Here is a 15176-nt window from a genome sequence, read left to right as displayed (position 1 = left end):
TGCATGGTCTCATGAACATTTCATTGACTAGTTATCTTGCGAATGTACACCTTGACGACCCCAGTGGGGACAAAAACTCTTGCTCACTTACAAGACAATACAGAATTCCGTTTTAACAAACATTTTAAAGTTAATTTTTATATACTATTCAGTGTATTCTTTTCTATCACACTATAGAATTTTCATCCTCTCTTTTATCATTTGACTGTTTAAGACTGCAGTTTAGAAGGTAGAAAGTGATCTTTTAATCGGCATTACATATACTTTAGTTCGCTGGTCTGTCGATCTAACCCGATCAGCCACTAGTCGTCGAGGCGTTGAGCACGGATGAAAGCTAGACAATAAAATGAGTCAACCTTTCTTTGCCAGATATCCTCCGTTCGAAAGTATCATTTGTTAACATGACAATCGCAGCCACTTAACTACGTAAATCAAACACAGAAACATCAAGAAAGCTCCATACAAAAAAGTAAAGGATGCAATTAACAGCCTTTTTCTTCTCCCTCAATTAAAGGCGACGAAAGGAGGCTCTAGTGGCAACGATGTAGTATATTAGGACAGCGGTTGTACATGTCAAAGTATACATCCGTGAGAGTGCAAACGGGGGAAGAGAGTGTTGAAACGTACACTGTGTGTACTGTTGTCTTTCGCCTTCGTGGGTGCCTTTTGCGGCTTACTTTTGCTGTTCGACACTACAAATTGGCGATAAGGATGTCGAATTCAGTAGAAAGAGCGCTTCCGCCTTTAGATTTAACAGGTTCTTCCTCTCAGGTCGAAGAACGATGGCGACAGTGGAAACGATCGTATCGGTATTACATCCATGGCAAGGGAATCACGAATCCCTCCACGAAAAAGGCTCAGTTACTTCATTTAGCGGGAGGGGAAGTACAAGATATTTACGAAGATCTTCCAGATCCTGGACCACTGAATGCTGACCAGGATAATGAGTATGTGGTGTGTCTGCGAAAGTTGGATACTCATTTCCGAGCCGAGGAAAATGTACCGTACGAGCTTCATGTCTTTCGTCAACTTACGCCGACAAAGGGAGAGACCGCTGACAAGTTCATGATTCGTTTACGTAAACAAGCTCGTCATTGTAATTTTGGTAGAACTTTGGAGGAAAATTTGCGGGACCAATTGATTGAAGAGTTGCCTGATGTTGAGCTAAAGAAGAAGCTATTGGAAGTCAACAACATTACTCTGGAGGCTGCAATGGATAAAGTTCGAAAGTGGGAAGCCTCACGCGAGCAGGCAACTCAAATGGTCACGCCAAGCCAAGAACCAGGAGCAGGCGCTAATGTAGTTGAAGAAAGTCCTGGGCGTAGAACCAAAGGAAAAAGTGTTTGTTTCAACTGTAGTAAAGAAGGTCACTTTGCTCAGAGTAAAAGTTGTCCTATCCCGAGGTCCCAAGTGCAGCAAGTGTGGTAAATATGGTCCTTATACTAGCTGTTGCAAAGGGGGAAGGAACTTTAAGTCTGGAAAACAAGGCACCACCCAATAACGGGGAGGCAGAGAGCAGCGCCATGGTAAGGGGAGACATGCCAATCAAGTTGAGGATCGTTGTAATGAATCAGGTGAGGATGACACATTTGCTTTTACTATAGCGTAATTTGACATGTGCTATGTCAAATTACGCTGAGCCAGTGATCTCAGTGAAGATTGGTGGAATCAGCAGAGATGTGTTAATTGATTCAGGTTCTGCAAGTAACCTTATCAGTAAAGATACACTGCAGGAACTAAAGTAACAGGGGCTCAAGATTGAATTAAAACCTTGCACGAAGAGATTGTATGCTTATGGGGGTCGAGAGCTTGGAGTTGAAGGCCAGTTTCAGTCAGAAGTTTCCGTATCGAAAACAAAGGTTTTGGCAAATTTCATTATTGTTGAATCCGGGCGTTGTTTGCTGGGATATTCGACTGCCACAGCTCTTGGAATCGTTCGTGTGGACCCCACGGGAACACTCGGGACAGCAGACTGTAACATTGTTGATGATGCCTTTTGTGGGAGAACTCAAAGCAAAATACTCCAGTGTGTTCAAGGGAATTGGAAAGCTTAAAGATTATCAGTTGAAGCTACACGATGATCCCAGCGTAACTCCAGTCGTTCAGAAAATGCGACGAGTACCTTTTTCTGTAAAGGACAAAGTAACTGCCAAGGTTAATGAACTCCTTGACAAGGACATAATTGAGAAAGTCAAGGGGCCTACGGTGTGAGTAAGCCCAGTGGTTGTCGCTCCTAAACCGTCAGGGGACATAAGGTTGTGTCGATATGCGGAGAGCCAACGAGGCCATTATCCGGGAAAGACTGCCCATACCAACCATAGATGAAGTCCTTGAAAGCCTTAATGGGAGTGGCATTTTCTCGAAGTTAGATTTAAGGTGGGGTTTTCACCAAATCGAGTTGGATCCTAAGTCAAGGGATATCACTGCTTTTGCCACCCATGATGGTATATTTCGCTACAAGCGTTTGAGTTTTGGTGTAAATGCCGCACCAGAGAAGTACCAGCATATCATCACCCAGTCAATGGCAGGTCTACAAGGAGTGGTAAACATAGCAGATGAGGCTAACAAGTGTTCTCCAGAAGGTAATGGACCCATTAGATCCACAGGTACTTCTTCCCATGGCTGGTTGGGTAATGATGTTGACCTCAGTGGTGAGGGTAGAACGTTCTTGGTAACCATCTGGCACCTGTAACACTCTGCACATCTTCTCTCCGCATCAAGAACCATAGCAGGCAACCAGACCCATTATATCCACATTGCATTGTCATATTATTGTTCGCTGTTATTGCACGAGAGACATTGAAACGTCGATTTATGAACTGAACTGCAAAGGCTATGTTTATGCCTAGTGTGACTTTTGTCTTGAACATTTGGATTTGAACTGAACTTTTACAATGTATAAACAAACTTTTGCGGCTTACTTTTGCTGTTCGACACTATAAAGAATTCTGACAATCAGAATTAAGTAACTGAACTTGAATTGTTTTCTCTGTATTTCAAGTAGTCTCTTCAGTATGGGTTTTCAGAGCTATTCAATTGAATTAGCGCTAGGTATTGTTATGTGTGTAAATTCCAAATTCCATTTCGCTTGATAGAGGCTAACTTACCTGCCAGTTTTAATGTTAGGCGTGAAAATGATTGCCCCTTTAAACCATTTGGATACTGCTTGTGACTATTACATTATGTCGATAGATAGCTCTTCAGCGACAATTAACTCTCACAAATCATGGCCCACAAATGGAACAAAAACAGACTAGAGTGCTCAACAATAGAGTTCTTTGAACATACCCCATTATGCAAATTTGAGAAGAGACTGTCGCGAACTTTTGCATTTTACCAGTGTGAACCTTAATTGCCCAGAAACTTTTTTCCATATTGTTATAGTAGAAACGACACATTCTTCCACAGTACTTGTTTCAGCTCCATATCGGACATACCAAGATGCGTTTTAACCCGTAAAACTACTCAATTTTTGCCGTTTCCATAGGAGCCTGAAAAGGTAATTCTTCGACGGTCGACGAAACCCATCAAAATGCTTGAAAATCTGAAACTTGCTATTGTTAGATAGAAGAAAGATAGAACTCTTATGCTACGTTTACCCCGTGTTCTAGTTTTGTAAATTGTGTTAATGCGAATACCTAGAAATTCGTCATTTTTGCAGATATTTTTGGCATATTTAATGAGGCAAAAAACTGTATTTTCGGTCTTTGCGAATTTCTCGCCTACTTTAAATTCTAAGAAAATCGGAATAACTTTTTCGAAAGTAGCTGCCTAAAAGCGTTCTTCCGGCAAAGTTTCAGGATTTTCGATCTTTCGAACCTGGCCAGCCATTCTCGATATTTCTGGTCAGTGACTCTTAAGATCTGGGCTGATGAGCTCCCGTCTGATAAGGTTCGTTTCATAAATAGAATGCGAAATAAGAGTCAAAAAATCCAAAGTAAACAGGAGGAAACACGATACATCTTCCTTGCTGATATTTTGAGGTTTACTTTTCAAAGCCAAGAGTTTATGTGTCAAACTAATGATCGGATCCATGCTCTTGAGCATGCTACTTTCGATCTTTTGCATTTTTAAATCTCTTGATTTTTATCTGGATTTCATTTTAGCGCAAAATTTCAGAGGTGACTCTTGTACTTACTAGTTTTCACAATTCTGAGGTCTGTTGTATTTCCCCAGCTTTTCTTTAGCGTTGTCGTCGGACGACATCGTTTTGACCATTTTCTCAACAAGATTTGGATACTGTGAACTAACTGGATCAGTCACAGCTCCTTCCGAGTCATAAATCTTTGACAGTGCAGCGAGAACATTGTCCTTATCTTCTGCTGGTTTTTCTGGCATCTTGTCCTGAGTCACTGAGAAGCTTTTCGTACGCCTCGTCCGCGTCGACTGACTCGATCTTGTCATCAGTCTCGAGCTCATGAGCATCTGATTCGTTGACCTTATCTCTTTTCCTCTTCCGGGATGTAGCGCTTCCAGAGGAGTGCACAACTTCTTTCACAGTCAATACCATATCGGGAATCACTGTCCCTAACGAGGTTAGAGATGCTGTTGTTGTGCTTGGAGTGTTTAGAGGTCCTCCATGACTGCCTCATGTAGAGTGTGCGAATGAACACGTGGTCTGCAAGTAACAGAAACGTTCGGCAACGTCTCTTTTCGTTGGAATTGCTCCCTTTTTAAACCTCTTTTTTGGTATAGTTTTTTCCTCTGCAGCTCACCCAGTGTGTCAAGAGGCAGAAGTTAAATCCTCCAAATCTTCCGAACGAAAAACATTGTCTCCGTCTTCATCTGCCATTTTGAAGCCTTGGCGTGGCGCCGTACAAAACATCGTGTGTATGTAGTCGAACGAAGGAAAAGAAGACGAAAACCGTGGTTTTCTGTGAACCCTGTGATAGCCGAGATCAGATTTTGTGCCGTCAAAGTGTCCGTCAAAGAATTAAATTCCTACACGTTTTCTCTCTAAGCGGGAAAGGACGTACATTGAATTCTGGGATTGGATGGTGCAATCTCATGAGATGCCTACACTGAGCATGATGGGATAGAACCTACATGAAACCTGTCCGATCTACCTCAGTTAGGTGAGAACATCGCAAGAAGGGTACATATCTGTTTCAGGTAACCCCTTGCTCTCCTTTTTCTACTATTCTCTATTGAACATAACCAATATGGTATATGGTATCTAAAACTGTGTTTTCGAAGCAGTTGGAAGCTATTTAGTAAAAACCCAACATTTCTTGTGCGATTTCACTCAAATCTTAACAGCATGTGGCATTGCAAACTGTGTTTTTGAGGCAATTTAAAGTTATGGAACGAAAGTGGACATTTCTCGTGCGATCTCACTCAAAAGCATAGTTACACGTCCTTACAGCAGGTGGTATCTAAAGCTGTGTTTTTGAGGAAATTCTTAGTATGAAGCCAAAATCTACATTTCTCGTGAAAATTCAAATGTATAGTTTTACGTGTTTACAAGAGGTAAAATCTAAAACTAAAACAGGGAATTTAAATTTTTACCTCTTTACAGCACCTTAAATATTAAACTTTGTTAGAGAGCCAATTTAAATTGCGCAAGGAAAAATCGACATTTCTCGTTGAATATTACTTAAATGTAGGTATGAAGCCAGGAGGCATAAATTGAAAATTGACATTTTACCTCTTTACACATGTAAATCTAAAGCTGTGTTTTTGAGGTAATAGGGACGCATAAAGCCAAAATGGACAGTTTTCTCGTGCGATTTCACTTACATGTATAGTTTCACCTCTGTGGAGATTGTGGAATTTAAAACTGTTTTTTAAGAATATTTAAAATTACGAAGCGAAAAACTGCATTTCACGAGCGATTTCACTCAAATGTGTAGTTTCATGTCTCTACAGCATGTGGAATCTAAAACTGTGTTTTTAAGGCAATTGGCAGATATAAAGAGAAAATGGACAATTCTCGTGCGGTATCATTCAAATGTATAGTTTTACGTCTCTACAAAATGTAAAATATAAAACCGTGTTTCAAAGGCAATTTAAAGATATTAAACGAAATTTAACATTTGTCGTGCAATTTCACTCAAATGTATAGTTTTAACTTTTTACCGCATCTTGCATTTAAAACAGTGTTTTTAAAGTAATTTAAAGTCGTGAAGCGAAAAGTAACATTTGTCGTGCGATTTCACTCAAATGTTTACTTTAACGTCTCTACAGCATGTGCAACCTAAAACTGTGTTTTTGAGGCAATTCAAAGTTATGAAGTGAAATTTCTTGTGCAATTTACTTAAATGTATAGTTTCACCTCTTTACAGCATGTGAAATCTAAAACTGAGTCTGTTACGGGTGTTACAGAGACCCGACAAAAGGTTCTTCTCAATGCGCACATGAAACACTTAATAACTGGTCCTGCAGGAACAGTGAATTTTGTTTTCTAAGAATATCAATGTTGAGATTTAAAGGAAAGAAAATCCACTGTTTTCTAAACTGTGATTTCAAGTTTCATAGTTCTGATTTTTGAATTGCTATCTTTAATATCGGGTTGATCATCGCCTGATTATTAAATATTTCATAATTTTAATAATCAAAGTTTAGAACTCAGTTTCACCTAATTTACGATTTTTTTGATTTTAGAATAAGGAAAACAGGTTAGCTGCAAAGCATCCTAATTAAGTTTAATTTCCACATGCTCTAAACAGATCAAACTATACAATTGAGTGAAATCGCAGAACAAATGTCACTTTCTACGTATTACTTTACTATGCTTCAAATCGCAGTTTCAGATTCCGCATGCTGTTATACATCTCATTAAATGCGTGCAAGTAATATGGATTCTTGCCTCATAACTTTAAATTTCCTTGGAAACACAGTTCTTAATTCCGCATGATGTTGAGACGTGAAACTATATATAGGCCAGACACCAATGCAAGGAAACATGGCTTTTCCGGCTAGAGAAAAATAATTACGCCTCCTGGTACTTTAACGTAACAATTGCTGAGCGAGTGGACTCAAAAGTATATGCGAAAAATATTCATTTTCGCTTCACATTTTTAAATTCCCTTAGGAACATAGTTCTATATTCCACATGTGGTAAAAAGTTTAAACTGCATCTTTGATTAAAAGCGGAGGAAAATGTCCATTTGCACTTTATAACTTAGGCCTTAAACACTCAGCTTAAGATTCCACATGCAGTAAGGAGAGGAAAGTACCCACTTGCGTGAAATGGGACGTTTAATGTCTATTTTCGCTTCACAACTTTAAATTGCCTTAAAAAACGCTGTTTTAAATTCACAATGCTGTAAAGACGGGAAAGAACACATTTGAGATAAATCGGACGTTTAATGTCTATTTTCGCTTCTTAACTTTAAATTGCCTTAAAAAACACAGCTTTTGATTCCACATTCTCTTCAAAAGGCGACCTATACATTAAAGTGAAATCGCACAAGAAATTTCCATTTTTGCTTCATGACTAGATAGATAGATACCAGTGATTGAAATCGTAGGAAAAATGTCATTTTTCGCTTTATTGCCTAAAAAACTCAGTTGTTAGATTCCACAGGCGGTAAAAAGGTAAAACTATACATTTCAAAGAAATTGCGGGAAAAACAATCATTTTTGCTTGATAGCTCACAATTACCTTAAAAAACATAGTTTTAGATTCCACATGCTGTAGTGACGTAAAAGTACACATTTGATCCAAATCGCACGTTATATGTCTATTTTTGCTTTATAACTTTAAACATAGTTTTAGATTCCACATTCTCTAGCGACGTGAAACTATACATTTAAATGAAATCGAATGAGAAATGTGGATTTTCGCTTCATTTCTCGCAATTAAGTCAAAAAGATAGTTTTAGATTTCACATGCTGTAAAGAGGTGAAACTATATATTTGAGTAAAATAGCACGCTGTGTCCATTTTCACTTTATAACTTTAAATTGCCTCAAAAGCACAGTTTTAGATTCCACATAGAGAGACGTTGACACGTAAAAATACACATTTTAGTGAAATCGCGCGACAAATGTCAATTTTCGCTTCATACCTAGATTTAAGTAAAATTCAACAAGAAATGTTGATTTTTGCTTGCGCACTTTAAATTGGCTCTGAAACACAGTTTTACATTTTAGGTGCTCTAACGAGCTGACACTTTAAATTGCCTCTAAAAAAAAGTTTTAGATTTTACATGTTGTAGAGATGTAAAACTATACATTTGAATTTTAACAAGAAATGTAGATTTTGGCCTGATACTAACAATTTCCTCAAAAACACAGTTTTACATACCATATGCTGTAAAGACGTCAAACTATGCATTTGAGTGAGAGCGCACAAGAAATATCCATTTTCGTTTCATAACTTTAAATTGCCTGAAAAACAAAGTTTTAGATGCCACATGCTGTTAAGATGTGAAACTATACATTTGAGTGAAATCGGACGAGAACTGTTCATTTTGGGTTTATAACTCTAAATTTCGTTGAAACACACCTATATCTTTGAGTAAAATGGAAAGAGAAATTTTTATTTTCGCTTTATAACCTTAAATTGCGTGCAAAATACAGTTTTAGATTCCGTTGTTGTATGACGGATTAGTTTGAATCACTGAGAAACATTGCACTAACCCTTTTTTTCTCGAGCCTGGCCATTCGCATTAAACATAAAAAATGTCGATTTTCCCTAAATAGCTTCCAACTGCTTCGAAAACATAGTTTTAGATACCATATGTGGTTTATTAGCGTATCTGAATCCACTATTAGAGTCATTGCGAACATTACCGTCCGTTTGAAACACAGTGGTTTTGTGTTGAAGTATTCACGAAGACAGTGGTCAAGACATATTTTGCTTTCACGATGCTAGAATGCATGATAAGGAAATAAGGAAACCCATTAAACATCCGTCCGTGATCCCCTATGCAATGTATCCTCGACCTTATATATAGAAGACACAAACGCTAAGTAATCTGCGCATGCATTTAGAGCAAATTGGTTTTGTTCCAACGAGAAAAGTACCAAAAGGAGAGCAAGGGGTTACGTGAAACAAATGTCTACCTTTGCGAAAATCTAAGCTAACTGAGGTAGATCGGACAAGTTTAACGTAGGTCCTATCCCATCATCCTCAGTGTAGGCATCTCATGAGATTGCACCATCTAATGCAAGAATTTTATGTACGTCCTTCCCGCTTACAGAGAAAACGTGTAGGAATGTAATTCTTCAAAACATTAGAAAAAATTCCCAATTTTTGCTGGACGGACAATTAGAAAGCACAAAATCTGACCTCGGCTATTACAGGGTTTAAAGAAAAGCACGATTTTCTTCTTGTTTTCCTTCGTTCGACGACAAACACAGGGTGTTTTGTACGGCTCCAAGGCAAGAGTTCAAAATTGCAGATAAAAACGAAGACAACGTTTTTCGTTTGGAAGATTTGGAAGATTTAACCCCTACTAAATCGCGTGAACCACTGGGTGAGCTGAAAACGGAAAAACTGTACCAAACTACAGGTTTCAAAAGGGAGCAGTTCCAAACGAAAGGCCACGTTGTTGTACGTTTGTGCTACTTGCAAACCACGTACTTATTTGTACACTCAACATGAGGCGGTCATCAGGGGCTTAAAACACTCCAAGAACAAAAAACAGCATCTCTAGCCTCGTTTGGGAGTGCGATTACCGATATGGTATCGACTGTTAAAGAATATGTGTATTCCTCTGGGAGCGGTAACATCTTGGAAGAGGAATCAGATGCTGATGAGCTCGAGATTGATGACGAGATCGAGTCAGTTGACGTGGACGAGGCGTACGAAAAGCTTGTCAGTGACTCAGGACAAGACGCCAGAAAAACCAGCAGAATATAACGACAGTGTTCTCGCTGCACTGTCAAAGATTTATGACCCAGAAGGACCTGTTAGTTCACAGTGAACAAATCTTGTTGATAAATGGTCAAAACGATATTGTCTGAGGACAACGCTAAAGAAAAGCTGGGGAAATACAACAGACCTCAGAATTGTAAAAACTTATAAAGTACAAGAGTCAGCCCTAATGAAATCCAGCTCAAAAACAAGAGATTTAAAAATCCAAAAGATCGAAAGTAGGTCAAGAGCATGCATCCGATCATTAGTTTGACAGACCAACTCTTAGCTTTAAAAGTAAACCTCAAAATATCAGGAAGGACGATGTATCATGTTTCCTCCCTTTTACTTTGGACTTATTGACTCTTATTTATTATTCTGTTTATGAAGGGAAACTTATCAGACGGGAGCTGATCAGACTAGATCCTAATGAACACTAGCAACAATTTTGCAGGTTTGAAACTCCAGTTTCACGTCTCTACAGCATGCAGGGTCAAGCCAAGGCAATTTAAAGGTATGAAGCAAAAATCGACATTACTCGTACGATTTTACTGAGAGGTAAAACAGCATGAGGTATCTGAAACTGCGATTTGAAGCAATGTAAAGTAATAAAGTAAAGAAATTGATATTTCTCGTGTTATTTGACTGAAGTATATAGTTTCACAGCTTCAGAGCATGTGGAAATTAAAGAGAATTAGCATGCTTTGCAGCGAACCTGTTTTCCTGATTCTAAAATCAATAAAATCGTAAATTAGGTGTAATTGAGTTCTAAACTCTGATTATTATAATTATAAAAAAATAATTCTGACTTCAAGTTTCAGAGTTGTAATTTTTGAATTGCTATCTCTAATATCGGGTTAGTCATGGCCTGAAATCAAATATTTTATCTCTATAATAATCAGAGCTTAAAACTTAGTTTACGATTTTCTTGATTTTAGAAGTAGGAAAACAAGTTGGAAGCAAAGCATCCTGATTACATTTTTTTTGTTAGGCAATTAGAAGGTATGAAGGGAAAATGGACATTCTTGTGTGATTTCACTTAAACCCATACTTTGACGTCTTTACAGCATGTAAAATCTAAAAGTGCAATTTAGGGAAATTTGAACTTACAAAGTAACCATGGATATTTCTAATGCTATTTCAGTGAAATGTATAGTTTCCCTCCTTACAAGATCTGCGATTCTAAAACCTTGTTTTTCAGACAATTTAATATTATTTAGCGAAACTCGACGTTACTCGTGCAATTTCCCTTGAATTGTACGGGAAAAATATGCCAATATTTAAAAGCATAAAAAACCTAACAGTTTGCAGTCAAGTCAAAACCAATAACCATGGTAACCACTTGTCTGTCTCTAATATCGTGCAACAACTTTTAGTGTAAACTGCCTGAAGTTGTAAGCAGTTAATCAAAATATTGAAAAATGCAAAATCGGCTACTGGAAAAATGACCTGAAAACAAAATTTAGCCTCTCAACGGGATTCGTACCCACAAGCTTTGCGTTACGGGTCCCATGCTCTACCAAGTGAGCTATCAAAGCCACATTAGAGCGGTCGTGTGTGAGTTCAGCCCTATATGTTTAGTCGACGTAATACTCGGTTCAAGCAGATGAGTTCCATGGTAATAGATGTCCAACAGTAGCAGTTAAATGAAGTAATGAAAGATGCCAATGCAGCCATAGCAGTATTGGAAAAAATGACCTGAAAAAATTTCAGGCTCTTAACGGCAACAAGCTGTGAACTACTAACTAAATATTTAAGAGCAAAATAACCGACTGCCTAAGATAGAATAGCGTAAAACAACAATGAGCTCATTGGCACCCACTAGGGGTTTAGAATTACTAAACGAAATAATAGATCACTTGTTTAGAGTCTAGCATAAATACAGGTGTTTTGTAAATTGTTTTTAGGTTACGTACCCGGTGGTAAGACGCTAGATAGCACTATCCTTTATTGGTTTTTTTCGGGTTAGGTTTTAAGTACGTTACTGGATTAAACTCTACTGTTGGACACAAGTAACTGCGTAATAAGCCGGTTTAAATACATAACATTATCAACAACTGCGTCCCTTTATTATTTAGGAATAAACTGGCTTATGAAAACTTGTTTGTGCAGCCCGCACCGGATTTAAAGCCAATGAATTTGGGCTTCAAAAGTGTATTACTTTCAGTGAAATACGCACTAAACACAAGGCAAGTCTAGATATGTTTGCTTGCGTAAAGAAAGAGCTCCCGTATGGTCAAGGAAACTCACTTAGCAAAACCTAAATAAAATTACAAAGAACTACAGCACCACAAATGATCCCCGACCGCAAATGATCTCCAGATTGGAAATAATCCCCCAATTGAACCAAAAATGATTTCGCGGGAAAACTAGTAATAGCATGGAGTTTGTTCTTTGGTCGAGGTCTTAATTTTGAACCTAAAGAGGAACAAGTCTTCAGTGCAGTCTACATGTACATCTAGATTGAATAAATGATTTGGTAAAATGGGAAGTAACTATGATATCCAGTTTTTCCTAGATGGGGCCCAGATCAAAGTAAATTAAACCGGAGAGCATCTTTTTAAATAGTTCAGTCCGCCAAATTGGCAAGTGATCCGAAAGGCATGGCATAGTGAAAAGGTATCTCATAAGAAAAAAATACTAAAGGTCCATCAAAGACAGAAACACTGGTTTACTCACCGCAATACGCTATTCAAAACCCTTTCTGGAAAAAAAGCACATAAGCAAAACATCTCTTGACCACTCTCTTCGCGAATACACAAAACCACTGTGTTTCTAACGGACAGTAATGTTCGGAATGACTCTAATCGTGGATTCAGTTACGCTAATAAACCGCATATGGTATCTAAAACTATGTTTCTGAAGGAGTTGGAAGGTATTTAGAGATAATTGACATTTCCTGTTCGATTTCACTTGAATTTATCGTTTTCCCGCTTTACAACATGTGGAATCTAAAACTCTGTTTTGGAGGCAATCTCGAGGTTTTTTATGTTTCACGCGAATGGCTAGGCCCCCTAAAAAGGGTGAGTGCAATGCCTGTCATTTATGGAAACTACTCCGTCATACAACAACGGAATCTAAAACTGTATTTTCAAGGCAATTTAAGGTTATGAAGCGAAATTCAAAATTTCTCTTTCTATTTTACTAAAATATATAGTTTTACGTCTTGAAAACATCGAAATTCTGAAACCGTTTGTTACAAGGCAATTTAGAGTTATAAATCCAAAATTAACATTTCTTGTCCGATTTCAGTCAAATGTATAGTTTTACGTCTTAATAGCATGTACCATCGAAAACTGTGTTTTTGAGGCAATATAAAGTTATGAAACGAAAATGGACATTTCTTGTGCGATCTCACTCAAATGCATAGTTTGAAGTCTGCACAACATGTGGGTATCGTAAACTGTATTTTTATGAAAATTTCAAGTATAAAGTCAAAATCTGCATTTCTCGTAAAAATTAAACATTCACATCTCCCGCGCGATTTCACTCAAATGTTTATTTTTACGTCTCAACGTCTCTCTCCGTCGATTAGAAAACTGTGTTTTTAGGACAATTTTAAGCTATAAAGTGGAAATGGATATTTCTCGTGCGATTTTACTCAATGATATGGCATGTGAACCCTAAAACTGTCTTTTTGAAGTAATTGGGAGAAATCAGGGGAAACCGGCCTTTTGTCGTGCGATTTGACTTAAATGTTTAGTTTCACGTCTCTTGGGAATGTGGAATCACAAACTGTGTTTTTTTGGCAATTTAAAGTTTTGAAGCAAAAATTGACATGACGTGCGATTTTTTCTGAAATATATACTTTCACGTCTTACAGCATGTGGAATCTAAAACTGTGTTTTTCAAATAATTGTGACATATAAAGCCAAAATGGACAGTTGTAGGGCAACTTCAAATAAAACTATAGTTTCACGTCTCTAGAGAATGTGAAAGTTTAAACTGTGTTTTTTAAGGATATTTAAAGTTATGAAGCGAAAAAGATATCTGGAATCTAAACCTGTGTTATTTTAAGGAAATTTAAACTGATGAATCGAAAATGGTCATTTTTGGTTTGATTTCACTCAGATGTATAGTTTTAGGTATCTAAGGAATGTTAAATCTAAAACTGTGTTTTTGCGGGAATTTCAAGTTATAAAGTGAAAATGGACATTTTTAATGCAATTAAATTAATTAAAGTTATGAAGTAAAAATAAAAATTTCTTATGTGATTTTATTCAAATGTATAGTTTTACCTCTTTACAGAAAACTGTCTTTTTGAGGCAACTGGCAGGTATGAAGTGAAAATGGACATTTTTTGTGGGCATTTGACTTGAATGAAGAGTTTCACTTCCCTAGAAAATGTGGAATCTTAAACTACTTTTTTTTAAAGGATATTTAAAGTTTTGACACGAAAAAGACATTTTACGTGCGATTTTATTTACATGTTTACTTTGATGTTTCTACAGCATGTGGAATCTAAAACTTTGTTTTTTAAGGCAATTGAAAGGTATGCAGCGAAAAGCGACATTTCCTTTGCGATTTTACTCAAATGTATAGTTTTACCTCTTTACAGCATGTGGAATCTAAATCTGTGTTTTTGAGGCAATTGGCAGGTATAAAGAGATAATCCCCATTTCTTGCGCGATATCACTCAAATATATAGTTTTACGTCTCCGCAACATGTACTCTAAAACTCTGTGTTAAAGGCTATTTACAATTACTAAGCAAAATTCAACATTTACCGTGCGATTTCACTCACATGTATAGTCTGACGGTTTAAGAGTTCCCGTCGATAAATATGTAAAATAACTTAGCAGGGGTCGAAGATTAGATTTCGCTCATATTTTTACGGTAGACAGGTTAGGGAAGGACAGAAACTACTAGATAGTTTTTTTGGCAAAATATCCGTTTATTTGAAAGTAATATGTAAATTACCAAATCCCTTTAAAATCGTCATTTGATGCGCCATTTTATTTAATAAGTTTGGGAGCCTTCCATGCAAAGCTACATTATTTTTTCGTCTTTAAAATTCTCAAATATTTTTGTGCAATGTTTAATTTTGTACTGGGTTGATTTTAGGGAATGTAGCTGTTTTGGTTAGGTGCAAAATAATTAAATTTCGAAGAGATATATTTCATTCGCTTAAAAGTATTTCGTAAAAATAATTAATTTTAACCATGTGCGAAACCTTTAAATAAATTAGACTTCTGGTGGTCGAATCGCAGAAGGATGGTCTACAGATTCGTCTAAAAATTTCTTTGGGCAGATGATTGTGAGCGACGTGAAAGCTTTTGAAAGTACGTTAAAAATGCAAATATTTGACCATCCGGCCTTGTAAATATCCCAATTACCTCAAAAACACACTTTTAGATTCCTAAGGCTGTAAA

At 37.2% G+C, this 15176-nt stretch overlaps 1 protein-coding gene across 1 annotated transcript; it reads left to right on the top strand.

Moving 5' to 3' along the window:
* The first annotated feature begins 539 nt into the window (after positions 1-539).
* On the top strand, positions 540-1428 carry LOC145476938 (uncharacterized). The gene has a single exon (XM_081455464.1). The coding sequence runs from the start codon at positions 571-573 to the stop codon at positions 1426-1428; it is 858 nt and encodes a 285-aa protein (XP_081311590.1). The 5' UTR covers positions 540-570.
* The last annotated feature ends 13748 nt before the right edge of the window (positions 1429-15176 follow it).

Source organism: Orbicella franksi, unplaced genomic scaffold (genome assembly GCF_964199315.1).
Source record: "Orbicella franksi unplaced genomic scaffold, jaOrbFran1.1 SCAFFOLD_92, whole genome shotgun sequence".
In the NCBI taxonomy this organism is placed as follows: domain Eukaryota; kingdom Metazoa; phylum Cnidaria; class Anthozoa; order Scleractinia; family Merulinidae; genus Orbicella; species Orbicella franksi.
This window is presented reverse-complemented; position numbering and strand designations above follow the sequence as displayed.